The sequence below is a fragment of the Meleagris gallopavo genome, chromosome 1, assembly GCF_905368555.1.
Source record: "Meleagris gallopavo chromosome 1, MGAL_WU_HG_1.1, whole genome shotgun sequence".
Taxonomy (NCBI): Eukaryota; Metazoa; Chordata; class Aves; order Galliformes; family Phasianidae; genus Meleagris; species Meleagris gallopavo.
Window position 1 is genome coordinate 35,331,519 of NC_139404.1, and position 16,282 is coordinate 35,347,800.

Below are 16,282 nucleotides of genomic sequence, written 5' to 3' on the forward strand. Positions count from 1 at the left end.
CGGCTGCAGCTCCTCACAGGGAGCGGAGGGGCAGCGCTGAGCTCTGCTCTGTGTGACAGCGACAGGGCCCGAGGGAACGGCATGGAGCTGTGTCAGGGGAGGCGCAGCTGGGGTTGGGGAAAAGGTCTGCACCAGAGGGTGGTGGGCATGGGACGGGCTGCCCAGGGCAGTTGGCATGGCCCCAAGTGCTGGAGTTGAAGGAGCAATGCTCTCAGATGTAATATGGTTTGATTTTGTGTGGAGCTGAAGATGGACTCAGTGATCCTTGAACATCCCTTCCAACTAGGGATATTCTGTGATTAATTATCTTAGAACCTCTTGTTCTTTAGACAGGTGTAATGCATACACCTTCTTATCCAAAGGGGAAAAACACCTGTCCCTTTAAAAAGTCAGAAATCAGCATTAGCAAGAAGATGGAATGTACATGTAGATATGAATAAAATTTCAGAAGCTATGTGATCTTTGAGGCAGTGGTTACCTCATTGAAACTTATATTTGTGTGCACTTTAGTATTATTTCTAAAGTCAGATGCTTCTTAAAATTATCTTCTTAGGCAAAAACAACAACAACAACAACAACAAATAACACCAAAAAAAACATTAAAAAAAACCCCACTGCAAAAAACCACAACACTTGGGTCTGTGTAGTGACAATGAATCAGTGAGTGACTCCTGATGCAGTTCGAATAGTTGACTTTCGAGCAGTAGTGTTTTGGTTTCGTATCTGGAGGTGGGATTGTTTCTTAACTTGCTGTAGCAGTTGACAAATGAGTAACCTTAAGTCAAGAACTTGCTCTGCAGTAGCTAAAAAGACAGGAACTGCTGTGAGTCATTTGAGGAAGGTAAATATTATCCTATGTTTGCACGTTATGGGTAGCGATTCTTCTACCCACACTGTCTGAGCTCTTTGGAGTTGGGGCTGAAGGCTGCAGAGCCCGGAAGTCTGAGGTGGCTGCTGTTGTCCTGGCAAAAGGCATTTACCCTTACAGAGTCTGATTTTTGCTGCTCTGTCACAGGACTGTCATTCATTTACATAGCCTATTGCTTCCCTATTACTGCAAGTTTTCGTTTTAGTATTTGCATTTGGGGTTTTCTCCCTTCTCCTTATGTAACAGGAGTGGTAATATTTTGTCTTGACATTATGCAGTGCTCGTGGCTGAGAGGAACTAGTGGGAATTACTCCTTTTCTGGAGGTGATATATATATATATAATATATAATATATATAAAATATATATAAAATATATAAAATATAATATATATTAATATAATATAATTTATATAATATAATATATATATTAAGTCAGCCTTTAGGATAGCCTTGGCAGGATAAGGGGAAATGGTTTTAAGTTGGAGGAGGGAAGATTTAGGTTGGATATCAGAGGGAAGTTCTTTACAGAGAGAGTGGTGAGGTGCTGGAACAGGCTGCCAGAGAGGCTGTGGATGCCCCATCCCTGGAGGTGTTCAGGGCCAGGTTGGATGGGGGCCCTGGGCAACCTGGTTTAGTATTAAATGGAGAGGTTGGTGGCCTTGCCATGTGGTGGTGGGTTTGGAGCTTGATGATCCTTGAGATCCCTTCCAACTCAGGCCATTCTTTGATTGTGTGATTCAGACAGACTTCACATTGTACGTATACGATGTGAGTTTGAAGAATTTGTAGCAGCTGAATTTGCTGAATATGGGAACTGTATTTTTATCTGTTTGCTGAGTTTTGCAATGTTTAAAAAAAATGCTGTATTTCAATTTCTTTGAGGACTTGAGGAAACCATAGCATTTGGATATTTCTAAAGGACTTAGAACGGTGCTTATTTCTTGGTCTTTTAAAGCTGGGCTTAACCATTGTATGTGCTCTATTAGAGCTCATACAACTCTCCAGAGTGCATCTGAGAGGCTTTAGACTTTCCAAATGGTTGAAGTGCCTTTTCCTGCATTATTTATTTATCCATTTATTTGTTTTAAAGTGAAGTCTAGGCGAGATAAAATTCAAATAGATTAACTTGCTGAATAAGAGAATATCTTTAATCTGCTGTGAGAAGGTACTTTTTGAAATACAGCAAAACTTGTATTTGCAGAAAAAAATCTCTGATGCAGTCCATCTGACAAATTGAAATGTTCAATTGTGAAATCAATTTTTAGTCAAAACTGCAAGCAGTTGTCAGCCAGTCCATTTCTGAATTACACAACAGAGTGAATTTCAGATTATCATACACAATGAGGGATGAAGTTATCATTCTGATGTCTCCCAATGAGAAGTTTTACGTATGTCTGAGGCTTAAATTCTAGTGGAGAGGGACTTGCAGAATAAACCTTGAGTGCCTGGGAGAAGTGTCACTGTAAAACTACAGTTGTTATGAGAATATTGGAAGCAGATATGATGATTATCTATACAGAACTGAGTTAGGCAATACTGTGATTCATTGTTTCATGACCTCATTAATTTTTCTTGTAATTTTCTTTCTTATTGTTTTTATTAAAATAAGAGCATGTTCATGGTGTAGGTAGGCCAAAAGACCCAGGTGACCCGTAAACTGAAATTGATGTGTATTTTGTGGGTTTTGTTGTTTTGTTTCTAAACTCAGCAGCCGAATCTCTTCTTTTTAAGACTCTGACTGTTGTCCTTGAAAACTGATATTTTGTTAACATTAAAGGGTGTACTATAATTGTTTGCTAGAAATTCAAGTTTGCCTATTGGTTATTTTAAGTCCTTGTTTGTTAGATTTTATTTTGTTTTCCCTTAACAATGTAGGTATTTAAGCAGCTTCTTTGTTTTCTGTAGTTAATTTTAATTACATTTGCTTTCTTAGCATGATTGATTTCTTATTTCTTATTTGATGGAATAGCCCCCAAATGATAAAAAAAATTATTATGCAGACGTTAATGTGATACAGTGTATGTTTAGCTGATAATTATCTTGGTGGGTCATCAACTGAAAACATTTTTTAAATTAGTTTTATATATACAGTGTCTGTGAGTAGTACATAAGTAGAGGACAAGAGTGTGCTAGTACATAATTTTTTCAAATAAAAACATTGCTGTTTTTCCAATGCATACATACTAAAAGTAGTATTGGATTTTGTTTATTTCAGCCAACATACAGTGTAAGCTACTGGCACAATTGTCACTTCTTTTTAAACTACCATCTTTGTGGCGACACGTATGAGTTGAAGGCCATTTCACAGGCCTCCAGTGTATAACTCGGAGCTGTTTACATTCTAAATTTTCAAGTTTAGCTATAGTGATCTTGATGACTATTATTCTAACTCAGAAGTACTGTGCTAAATCTAGTTTAGAACCCATCTGAGTCTTCTATAAATCCTACAAATGGCTGGAGGCATCAAGGGGGGAGAAATTGGGTACGTGTGCTCACATTTTGTGTGGCTGGTGGAATGTAGTAGTATAATTGTTCACTTTTTTTTGGTTACTGGCTCTGTTGACACATTTTGCAGTGTGAGGTACACGTGTGCTGTTAGTCAGAACTTGGCACTTCAGTAGTATGTCTGCAGAAGACACACTGCTGTGTCTCCTTAGGTCACATCACTGAGGAACACAGAATGGGTTTGGCAGCTTCTTGCTTTCTCTATGGCCAGTCCTGATGGAGTGCTAGATTATTTGTTCTTCTGGTGACTTTGGCTGGCCACTTACTACTTTTCACATCTTTGAAATGTCTCTCCTGTGTGTGTTTCTTTATATTATAGCTTGCCCAAAGATTATTTCTTATTCTTTATCTTCTCTTTGAGAGTACAGTTCATTCATCAGATCGTGGAAGGCTTAGGAAGAGTCATGTCCCCAATCACTGTTGGTTTCTTTCATCTTGCAAATCCCAGGCCTGTGGTGTGAGGGTGCAGAACCTGCAGGACATCTGTCCCGGAATGTGTGAGATGTCAGCCACGTCATGAAACCCATTGGAGCTGTTCACATTCTAAATTTTCAAGTTTAGCTGTAGTGATTTTGATGACTATTATTCTATTTTAGCGCAAGTTATTTTTCTTGTTCCTCCTGTATTGTTTTATTTCAGGACAGTTTTAAAATGTTCATTTCATAGCAGCAAAGCATAGTTAAAGGTCAAGGTCTTTGTCAGGGGAAATTCTGTGGCTTGTTTGATGTTAGTGACTGTTGCATTTGCAGAGATGCATGGTTTTAGTGAAGCTTTTCAAAGTGTTGTTATACTCCAGCAAACCAGCAAACACTTGGAAAACTATAGCTTGTAGGTAGCTATTCTTGAGAATAAAAGTGTAGAACAGTCTGAAATAATAATTAAATGCCCTTTATTTCCTTCACGCTCAAAATTTCAGTCTTCAGTTGCAGCATAGAAGTTGCTGCGTATATCATCTGTTATATCATTTCCTTTCTGAGAGAAAAACCATGCAGTGTTTTAAGGAGACAGGTTGTGTCTTGAAGTGCTTTGAACCTTGACTTAAGTCAGTCTGTAAGTGACAGAGTTGCTTTATGGCTGCTGATTTCCACAGTGTTCCTTGAATTTGAAAAAGAATCTATCAGCTGTATGACACAAACACTGTTCTAAAGGCTGTGCAACCCTCGGGGTTATTGGTAGACTTGTTTCTCAATTATACTGTGGTCTTCCTTTCAGTCTTTCATATTTCTGGAATTTTAACTTAAAGATACTTAAGTAAATTAGAAGAAGATAAAGCCTTTGAAGATGGACAAAATACGTATTTTATTGTACAAACCTGTGCTCGTTTTGTGTATGAAAGAAATGAAGTGCTTTTTCCATGTTTACATACAGTTGATACTACAAAGTTATTTGAAAGAAGACCATGCTATAAGCATGGAGAATGCTCTATTAGCATCATCTTGGAGAAACTGAATGGTTGTGATTGTGAAATTAAATGAAGGAACAGGGGCGTCTCAACTTCAAGTTCTGTTTCTCTTTCATCCTGAAAATGAGATATATATATTTTAAATTTTGTGCTCATGTACATTTTGTGCTTTGTTCTGTTTTTAAATAACTCTTAACATATTCCACCAGAGGGCTGGGGTTTGGGAGATCTTTTTTTGTCAAACAAGTTAGTAGTATGTATTCTATTGTGTATCAGTTCCACTTTGTGCCAAATTGGAATTATTTCTGACATTAAGAAGTGTGGTCATAAATGTTAGCTTTTCTGATAAATAAGATTTATGCTGTCTTCTAGATGTACCAACTGATGGAATTACAAATTCTGTTCTGATTCAAGTTGCACATTGATTTGGTGGTTACCGGTGTGTGTGACGTTTGATACTTAATTGAATTGACACTTGCTTTCCACTGAAAGGCACATTGAGACATACCTTCGTAGACACTTCAAGTATCTTACCTTATTTGAAAGCATTGATTTGTAATGGGAAATAAAAATAGAGCGAATTGTTGACTTAGCTTGCTAAGAGCTAAATAGCAGCATCAGAAGGCCTGGGCTGTAGGTTGGCAGAAACTACAAAACATCAGGCTGAGATTGTAACCTGGAGTTGTGCTCTCACACAGTGGCAGTGTGCATGTTGGCAAACCCTGTTGTCATTTCAGGATCAGGGCAGAGGAGGTGCTGCCAAAACTCCTTAAGTGGTTTGTTTGCTTGTTTGTTTTTAAATTTGTATTATTTCATATGGTTCTCAGCTCTTGTAATGATGAGGAGTTAAGTCAGCTGTAACTCAGTGATTGATTTTTCTGCTCTGTACAAAACTAAAAACATTCGTTCTCCAGGGAGATGTTGCAGTGTCCTCCTGGTTTTGAGTTGCCAGTGTTGATGTCATGATTGAGCTGAGCCATCCTTGGATGTTACCTACAGTAGTACTGCAAAGCAGCCACAGAATTGGTTTCGTATCTTAAAGCTAACTTATTTGCTTCAATATGTTAAACTAATGAAATATGCAATCATAGCATCATTTATAAGTAATTATAAAGATCTTTTTGCAGCTTAAGGCAGAGATTTTTAGTAATTTCTACATTACGGGCAAATCCTTTGTCTTTGCATAACCCCTCTGTCACATTACAGAGTTGTGCACAGGGATAGGATCTCTCACTTGGAGGCTTGCCAGCCACTTACTGTCACTGACTTCTGCTGGGAAGCAGGTAAACTGGCTGTTGGTGCTCACAGAAGAACTGTTTGCACTTAAGCAGTCTCCGGATGGCAGCTGCATCTCCAGCCTTTAATCCTGCTCACTGGTCTTTGGTGACTGCCTGGCTGGGTAGTGGTGGTGTGCCCCGAGAATAGCTGGCAGCCCTCTTAGCTCAGGGAAACTGCTGAGTCCCAGACTGCCAATGGGACCTGCAGTGCCCACAGCACTTCCCTCAGGCTGCTGTGAAGATGTCAGTGCTCACAAAAAGGCAGAGGCCCTACCCAACCCTGGAAGAGCTTCACTGCAATGCAGCTGGTTACTGGTTGTGGGCAGGGTTCCTTCAGGCTTGCCCTCTCCCTGCTGCAGCTGCATCCTGATAACTGCTCTGCTCCCTGCGTTTTGTCAGCCCTATCTTCTTAGTCACCATGTAGAAATGTGGGTTGCCAATAAAAATATCAATATTTTACCCCTCTAATTATGAAAAGCTTTCTTCACTTCTTTCTAATAACCATGCGGTTGTAAGGTTCCATATTAGTATCGGTGCGTTTTGTCAGTCCTCTGGGCATAATCTTGATTAGTTTTTGGGCTGCTTTCTCAAACAATTATCAGTGTAGAAAATAATCTCTTAGGCACTTTTAATTTGAAAGAAAGCATAAAAATATCTTCCAGTTTTTCAATGTATGGACTTCATTTTCTGGCACACCAGCATCCTTGTATTAGCTTTAAAAATATTCCAAGTCCCAATGCTCTGACCTTATCCCACTGCCTCAGAAGCCTTTATGGTGGCTGTGTATGTATGTAGCCAACCACGTGTAAATGTCTACAGAAATGAGACCCAGAGCTTTATGGGGTCAGAGACAGAATTGTTGTTTCCCACCTATGGTTCCTGTACTGCAGCTCTGAATAACATATTATGTCTGTACCTTACAGTGTATGCTTCGTTGATTTTGCTTTTGGTCACAAGTTTTATATTTTTATGGTAGTGTTGAGTATGCCTTAAAAAAATTAGCTTTCTAATACATCTTTTCATTAGAATTAGCAAAAAAAAAAAGTCATCTCTTATCCCAGGTATTGTTAAGAGTTCTGAAAAATCCTTAGGGACTTGTGAGGAACTGTGTTTTTTACCTTTTCAAAAGCTGTGGTTGGCTGATAAGCTGAGCTGCTAGGGGATAGCTTCACCCAAACATTTCGTTATCATTTTTGCAATGGTGAAAGCCAGCTACCCTTTTCTCCACACTTTATTCAGGCAGAGCAAAGGACAAGATAATCCCCTTAGCCTGTTAAATGCTCCATTCCATCTGGTAGGTGATAATTGCATTGTAAGGGGATTAGCACAGTGGGATATGCTTATAGTGTAATGAAAGCTTCACTACAAGTGTGAAAGTCAGCTGGATGCGTTCAAGCACTTTGGGACCGTATGTTTGTGTTATATGGTCAAAAAAGAGCAAGTTTCATCTGGAGATGTGCAGTACCTTTACGTGCCTTTATTTACCTGTCATAGATGGTTAATTTTTTGTAGACATGGGCGGTCTGTGTACCTGATTTTTTTTCTGAGAAAAGCATAGGCTTTTGTTTAGCTGAACATTTGGGGCCTGTGATTATAGCCATAGTGTGTGTGCATCCTAAGCACTTTTACTCAGAAGTGCTGTGACTTTGAAATTGTGGAGATGGGTTCTTCGTAGAATGGGAGCACCTGTGTTACCAAACACTGCATAGAAATCTTCGTTGGTAAAGGTGAAATGTGAATAAAGCACGCCATGAGGAATACCAGAGTAAATTTGTATCAGTGTGGATAATAGGGTTTTGAGCTGAAAGCAATTCCTCTTGCAGCTTTTCTTTTAAAGTCTGATGCTTAGCTAATGCTGTCAATAGTGATGACAGTAAGTCTTCGAGCTCAGAGCATTTCATAAGCTGCAATTTCCCTTCCTTATCTTCAGGATGTTACACATCCATGTGAAGGTGTGCTGCAGTTCAGCTTTGATTGCTGAACTATTCATTGCCCCCTCTCCAATCTTCTGTTCCATACAAGGAACTAGGCTGGCTGCACAGTGCCGGCCAGAGTGTGGTTCAAACATTAACCTGCTGGATGGTAGCCTGCTTTGTGTGGGCACAGTGTTTTGTAGCCAGACAGATTAGAAATTTGACAGCAGTGTGTGTTTTTACATAAATAAAATAAGTCAGGTGCATAAGTATGCACTGTATGTGGTAGATCCTGTAGTGACATTGTATGACCTTACTGTGGGAGGAAATTTGCTCATGAATTAGGGTCTGTGAACAGCTGCATGGTTGCTCTTTCTTCAGTTTCAAGTTCCTGACTTAGCAGCTGTGTGTGTGCGTGAGTGCCTCAGGGAGTTAAGGGTAAAATAAAACCTTGTGTTTTCCTATGGATGCCTGCAATAACTTTTGCCAGTCTTGATGTCACAGTTGAGTGTGGTTAAGCTCAACCCGCTCTTACTTCATCATAGGTCTCGGTGTGCAGGGTGAAGTAGAAAGTTGTTGGCTTTTTTTGTTGTTGTTGTTTTTTTTTTTCCCCCAGACTTGTGATGTTGATGTTGTGATGGTTTCCTTGTCTCCATATGTATATATATAACATATTATATATATATATTATGTATTTATATTTATTTTTTATATATTTACATTTATATAAATAATATATATTTTAAATTTAGTTGCACTCTAAGAAACATTCCTGTATTTTCTTTTAATTTAGTATTTCTTCTGAGAAGGGGAGAACTGAGAAAATTACTTGTTGTCTGACATTCTGTAACTCTAAAACATAAGTGAAAGGCACTGGGACATACGCTCCTCTGCAAACCAAACTATCTAATCACTTCCCATTCTAGTCCCTTCTGAAATAAGTATTTCTGTCACTGAAAATCCTGGATGGATGAATAATTACACTGGCAATATCTATGTAAGATTTACAGAGGAATTTTCAGTTTTCTAGAATAACTTTTTAACAGTCCCATACATACATGTATTCTAAAAGTATAATATTGAAGTGTGTAGCAAGCTCAATCTTACATATCATTTCTTTTCTTTAGGTGACAAACAGCATGTTTGGTGCTTCAAGGAAGAAGTTTGTAGAGGGGGTTGATGGTGACTACCATGATGAAAACATGTACTACAGCCAATCATCGATGTTCCCACATCGGTCAGAAAAAGATGTAAGTTGAATAAGCTTGTTTTCCCCCTTTTTAATAGCGAGGTAGTTTCAAGCATGTTAAATGTATGTAAGGAAAGGCTTCATCAAGCTTTAAGCTGTGTATAACTATTTTCAGTGGCAGTTGTTTTAGTTTTAGTATTTATGATCAGAAAACTTCAATCATAGCCTTGCCAAGGCTTTATTTTTTCATCTTTGAAAACTGTATTTGTAACTTTAACTAGATCATTGATTATAACTAGTAGGTATGTGTTGTCTAAGTTGTTTTGTTGCATTTTTGCATTTTTCGTCTTCAGTGGTCATTTTTGACAGTGCCTTGCACAGCTTGTTTATCTGCTCAAGTAGTCTAAGTTAGGCATCACTCCCTGTTGTAATGGAAGAAAGTCACAGAATCAACCATTTTTAAACATTTTTTCCTTTTGTAATGCATATAACTGTTTAATACCAGAGTGACCATGGTGTTATGGACTCTGGACTATGTAAACATAGACATTTTCTGTAGGCTGTTAGTTAAATTGAATCAAAATTTTCAAGGATAAGAGGAAGTAGGTTTAGTGTCATGGCTTCTAAGCAAAACCAAAAATGCTTAAACAATATGTTCCACCTCTGTTTAATTAAAGTTGTTTTGATGAGCTTGATGAGAAAGTTCAGGTGAGCTAGCAAATGATTGGAACATTTTACAATGGAAAAAAAAAAAGGCTATTCTTTTCATGTTTGTCCGTTACATACATGTACATACCACAGATGCACACAAGCACAATGCAATATGTGTAACATTGAACGTGCTTTCTCTTCTGTAAGTACCTAAAGGTGCAGGGAGACTCTCAGATACTAGTGCTAACCAGACACTAACTGGTTTTCACTTAGTAAATTCTCTATACTAGATTTGATACGTGTAGGGAGAAGCCATGTAAGATGTGGCCAGAAAGGTAAAGTGAGACACTATGCTGCACAGTCTACAGTGAAAGCTGATGCTTGGCACATTGTTGACATAGAGTATGAGTGTTTTAGTTGCCTACTCTTTCTGTAGGCAATGTTGCAGAAGTGGATCTTAGAATGGGACTTCAAGAGAAGGAAGGTGGGTGTTCCAGTCACCAGGAATGACAAATAAGAAATCCTGAAATCTTATGGGAGAAGTGGACAAAATGGGGAATAGAAGCGGCTGTAGTTGGCAGAGAAGAATGATGTCATACCAACAGGAGGAGATGGAAGAGTCATTTTTTGCAGAAGCGTCTTAAAGTTTTGTTTCCAAATAATTGCTAAGGAATTTTTTTTCTGTGTAGCTTCGTTACTGACCATTACAACTTCCTGAGTTTATGCTTATAAAGTCTTAAGCTATTACATGCTTTTGTAACAACTTTTTTAAAAGGTGATGAAAATAAATATGTAGTGGTGATATTGACATTGTCTTGTGCACCTTTGAGCACTTACGTATAGCTAAGTGTATTGTATGTATTTTATGTTGTTTTGTTGTTTCATTTGGCTCACAACAAATGAGAACGTCTGCAAAGATGGTTGTCTTCGGCTTTCTTGTTGCTGTCCCACCAATTTTGCGACTTTGGAAAACCTTTTCCAATGAAAAATGACGGTGTATTTAAATACTTTCTAAACTGAAATTGTATGAAAGATGGTGTTCTCTTTATGAGGACACAATCAATTTCTCGACTGCGTTTGTGTTTGGATAACGCTTAGTACTGACAGACAAAAAGAAGTTTGCTCAGAATTTCCAGTGTGTAAGCTATTGAGGAATCACGTTACAAAATTTGGATGCAGCATTATGAACACCTGTGGGGAAAAACTTCTGGCGTTCTTGATCCTGGAACATTTTTCAGTCTTCCTTACTTGACACTTAGATGGAAATACAGTATGCAAGTGTGGAGAAAAACTAAGGTAGAGGACCTCTTGGGGAAAATGAGGCTACAGTCACTTATATAATCAGACAGTTGGCAATAAAAAGTCTAAAACCTAGCATACATCGTCTCTTTGTAACTGCAGTCCTTATTGAAAAGAAAAAATGTTACAATTTTAAATATTTCTTTAAATATAGTAGAATTGTGTATATGTAATTTTATGCAATTTAAATCATTCTGTTTTTTCATTTTCAGTTTCTTATGTCTTTACTCAGAGTAGGTAAAGCTTAGTTTAACGTGTGGCGGGTTTTAGCTGCAAGTCTTTAAAAAAAAAAAAAAAAATTGTTTTTTTTCCTCCAACTATACTCCATCTATACATATGAACCCCTGATCAGTCATATGCTTCAGTTATCCCGTAAAGTTCTTCAAGTTACTGCAAGCATAATATTTTGCATAAAGTTCTCATAAGCCAGGAACCCTTCTGTGAAGAGGCATCATTTTCAGGTCAGATACAGTGATGTCACATACACAATTTTATTGGGTTGAGAGTTTTTTCAGGAGTTTTTTGTAGCTTGTTTTAACACCTAGGTCAGAGATTTTATTTATTTATTTATTTTTTATCATATTGTGTTAAGAAATAGTTCTTCATTTACTAGGGTTGAAAAAGCATCTAGAAACTATCTGAAAAAGGTGGGGGGTAGGGGGAAAGCATTGTGTGCCTTTTCATAAACAATTTTTATGGCACTTACTGACTTTGTATTCTTGTGACTTGTTCTTTGGCTAATTAGAATTTTAAATTCTTTTTTTTTTATTTTAACCTGAAGATAAAGTGAACTGAGTGAAGACGCTTGAAGTCATATCTTAAGACTTGAAGACTTTTGACAAGTGAGAACAAGTAGCAGCAAAGAATTTAGGAGATATTTTTATTTCAGAGCCTCGTTTTAGCTGAAAGCAAAAAGCTTTCTCATAACTTGCCTTTTTTCACTGGGGGATATAGTTCCAGACACTCAGGATTTGCATGCTATTTGAAATGAAAAATTTGCATGTTATCCACACAGCTACTTCTAAAACATCTGAGTGTTGCATGGGTCTGTTTTTGGGGGGACACAAAACAGTCATTCCTTTGATTTTTATTCCAGCAATCTAGTGCTTATTCTTTAAATGGGTGGCTTTGCTGTGAGTCATCACAACCTTGCTGTGATAAGTAGGGAAGTGGAACACAGAATACCCATGAATGCTCTTTCTACGAATTCTGCTGCATTTAGTGTGTGATAACCAGGTCAAAAATGCTTTACTGAATAACTTGTATTAGACTGGTTGAAATTACAACAGTTTTTAAAAACAGTTTTAGTTTTGGCTTAAAGCAAATGTGTTTCTGTAGCTTGCATTGGCAGTAAGGTGCATGCTGTGATCACAAAATAATTACAGATCTTATTTGTGGCTGATGTTACAAAGCTGATTGATCTGCCTCTCCACTCAGCGAGATGACTTTAAGGATAAGGGTCCATCTATTTGTGCTTGGGTGGAGTGACTGGCAGAAATTGGCAACTCACGGGCTTCATATACTTTTGAACCTAATTTCTTCAAATGAAGGGAAATAATGGCAATAAACTTCACATCACTTCATTTTGAACTTTCTGCAAGGAAAAAAAAAAGCAAACAAAAAACCAAAGCAAGTGACATCCTTTTACCTGCTCAAACTTGTGGTAGACTTTTCTTCGATTAGTTTGTCCTATCATATCTGAAGCCATTTTATCACCCACCTCTTCCTGTGGTAAGGAGTTCCGAAATAGATGTATGTTTCTTTTTTGAAGTGTTGACTTCTGTCAGCTGCAGGCACAAATTTGGTTGTACACAGCTGTGCCTTTTAATGAAGATCTGCCCAAATTGTGATAAACGTTTTTTTTGCTGTGAATGCTGTTTGTGTTTCTTAGTCCAGTACTTGGGAGTTTTTTTTTGGCCTACTTGCTCAACAGATGATAAGAGGTTCAAGTGATTTGCATTTCCAGTGGGTTAGTTTGCTGGGCTTACACTCTTAAAAGCAAACAAAAACCCTTAATGTCTTACCTGATTCTGGACTTTCTCATTTGAGCTTCCCATGAAGCTCTTACGCATTTCGGTTCTTTCAAAATGTGGCTTCTTGTGAAATCAAATAAATTTTAATAATGTGAACAAGTAACATCAAACCTGCAGATTAGGTTTGGCAAATTGCAGCTCTTAAACTGGCTACATGACGATACCTTTCCTAAAGAAAGAAGCTTTCAGATTTGGATACTGAGTGCAGTGAGATGAGTTATTGATTCCGGGAGGCCACTTTCCAGGGGACCCTTCCCTTCTTACATGGCAGAAGTGTGTCCACAGTGGATTAAATTCAGGTGTTCTTCTTTCATGAGATAGTTGCAGACTCAGTTGCAAGAGGGGAGAGGTTGGCATCTTTGTCTTCTAGTGACCAGGATGATATATTACAAAGAAGTGGTCAAAAGCATTTTATCAAAGCCTTTTCCTGCAAACTTCCATTAAAGTAATTTGTAAAAATACTAATGATTTATAAGGCTATGTATATATATAAAATAGGTGGGACTTTTACAATAGATAAAAACTCGTGAAGCAAGATTGAGATTACCATGGAGACTGAGATCTAGAATCTTGCTGGGTTTAGGAAACTAAATGTGGAAAGGAGTCATTCTTCTGGAGATAGCTTTGCTTTATGATTGCTATTGCATTGTTCCAGCTTGGCTAAGGACTTTGTTACACTGCTCTTTAGGGTTCTAAGGAAAACTATGATATCTTATTTCCCAAGGCATCTTGCTTGGCATTTGCCTTAGTCATTGAATGAGAATCTGTTGGGTTAGTTGGTCATAATTTAACTTCGGATGCTGCACTTAAAGTTGTTGTAGGTATTTAAGAATTCCCATTGTATCCTTTTGTATCAGAAAGAGCAGCAGAAGCACTGGAGCTGACTGGTTTAATAGAACTAAGATAACTTTCATAATATGAATAGCTTTGATTTGTGAAGGGGAAAAAATAAAAGCTTATTTAGGAGAAAATAATTAAATACATTTTATTTTAAATGGAAAACAAGTATTGTTGTAAACATTAACAATATACATGTAATCATACTTGAGGATTTGACTGAATAGTCGGTTTGTTTGCTGTGCTTGCTTTGTGAAATGTATTCCTTCAAGTATAAGATGCAAAGGAATGGAGTTGTATTTTACCTTCCCAGAGAGTGAGTGAACACACTGGCATCTTTTAGTGAGTGTGTGATATATTGTAACTAAAAAAAAAAAAAAAAAAACCCTCACATTTTCAACAGAGAAAAGATGCAATGCTGCAAATTGAAAATAGTTGCAATGAGATTGGATGAAATATGGAGGGGGAAAAAAAATCTTTTTTTGAAGTTTTAATGCAGTGTACCTTTTCAGAGTTTATGGTCACTCTGCATATAGCTTCATTTTTGTAATAGATTTACATCAAAGAATAAAGAACCGAAAGTTCAGAATGCAAAATGCACTCTTCATCTGTTTCACTATAAGTTAGTGTCTAGATGGGGTCATCAAATGAAACAACACGCAAGAAAAAAAAATGAGTTAGGAAAACAGGCTTTCATATTCTGTTAGACAGTTTGCAAGAAGCATGTATCTGAATTAGATTAATTAGTTATTTCACATCACTTATCACCAAAATTAAATTTGCTGTTGATGATTTAGTATTTAATTGCAAACACTGCTCGGTTTCTGTTTAATTTTTTACAGGAAGGAAGGATCACTGTGATAGGTGTTTCAGTCCTTGGTCTAAAAGCTGTATTTAATTGCATCTTCACGTAAATCAGCAATACAAGATAGGTCTTGCATGTCAGCATTAACATTTGCAGTGGTTCCATGAGCCAGATTAACGCCATGATAAAATCCTCTACCTCTCATAGAAGGGTAAAGTTGGTCTCTCTTACACAGTGATTCAGTTTACCAAACAGATTGTATTGTAATATTGGTGTTTTACATGCTCGATCTGTGGGTGGTTTTTTGGTTTTGCTTTCAGTATACAAGTGGATTTTCGGTTAGAACAAAATATTTACTTTGCTATCCTAGATCTTCATGTCTTATGGCATTTCTTTGCATTGCTTTCAACGAGTTTTTAGTAATCATTTGGCACATTAATGTGCTGCGACATCAAACTGATTGTTTCTACCCAGACAGATTTACTTTTCAAGTTCTACTTGAATCGCCATGTTAACCTCTGCCATAACAGTGAATGACAGCCAGTAATATCATTGCCATTCAATGGCAGTATCTCACCCTTTAAGACCTTCGGATACCACTACCAACAGGAGAAAAATTTCAGGTAACTGCAACATGAGAGGTGGTGCTCACGTTATGCTCCTTACCTCTGTGTGCTCCCAGGCACCACCAGAGATGGGAGACCACAACGTCAGATGATGAAGTCTGGAAGATGGAATACAATTTCGTGTATTTTTTAGCTTTTCTATTTGACTTTATTTTTCACAAGTAATGGAGTTGAGTAAAATTTTTGTCTACAAATAATTCATCCCGGATGCCCAACTTTCAAAATTTATTCATTGTTCTCCAATTTGGGGATATATATAAATTTTGTTGTGAGTTTTATGAGTGCCATATTAAAAACCAGTTTGTAATATAGAGGAGAACTGTTAATAATACTGAGTACTGAACTGTCCAGGGCATAGGAAATCAAGTCTATCAGTTAGTTATTCATTGCCTTGGGGTTTTTATGCACGTTGCTATAACACTTTCTCCTTTTGAGGCTGTAGGTCAGCTGTTTTGTTGTTAAATAGTGCAGCACAGATGGCAGTTACCAGAAATAAAGTAGTGCAAATATGAAATGATGCTGATGCTTGCACCTGTGAGAAAGCCATCATTTATCAAGCCAGATATTACTCACACACTTATTTGCTTATTCTAACATCTTATGCTTTTAGGAGCTGAATTTCTGGAGTCAGATTGAGGCCTGCTTGCTTTGTGTTAAAGAAAGTGGCTTTAGGCTGTAACTGCATGGCACAGTGGCCTTTGCAGGTGAGCTGTTTTTCCCCATGCCAAGGTGCTGCCACATCAGGAGGCTGTGGCCTGGGCTCGCCTGCTGGAAAATGCAGCAACTGTTTTGCAGCTCTACCAAATTCAAGCAATTTTTTCTCAGGATTGTTCATACTTCTAGATCAATTTGCTGCAGGAAATCCATCAATACTTA

The 16,282-nt window shown here is 37.6% G+C and overlaps 1 protein-coding gene across 5 annotated transcripts in view; it reads left to right on the forward strand.

Annotated features, from left to right (window-relative positions):
- CNOT2 (CCR4-NOT transcription complex subunit 2) overlaps positions 1-16,282 on the forward strand; it is a 92,396-nt gene that overhangs the window by 43,649 nt on the left and 32,465 nt on the right. For 2 of the 5 annotated variants that reach the window (XM_085221221.1, XM_085221226.1), the window contains exons 2-3: positions 9,094-9,216; positions 10,243-10,290. In XM_085221221.1, coding sequence (XP_085077347.1) covers positions 9,106-9,216; positions 10,243-10,290 — 159 coding nt within the window. In that variant the 5' untranslated portion in view covers positions 9,094-9,105. Of the gene's footprint in view, positions 1-9,093; positions 9,217-10,242; positions 10,291-16,282 lie in introns of those variants that run through there. The other 3 variants (XM_085221235.1, XM_085221215.1, XM_085221245.1) reach the window with 2 other exon arrangements.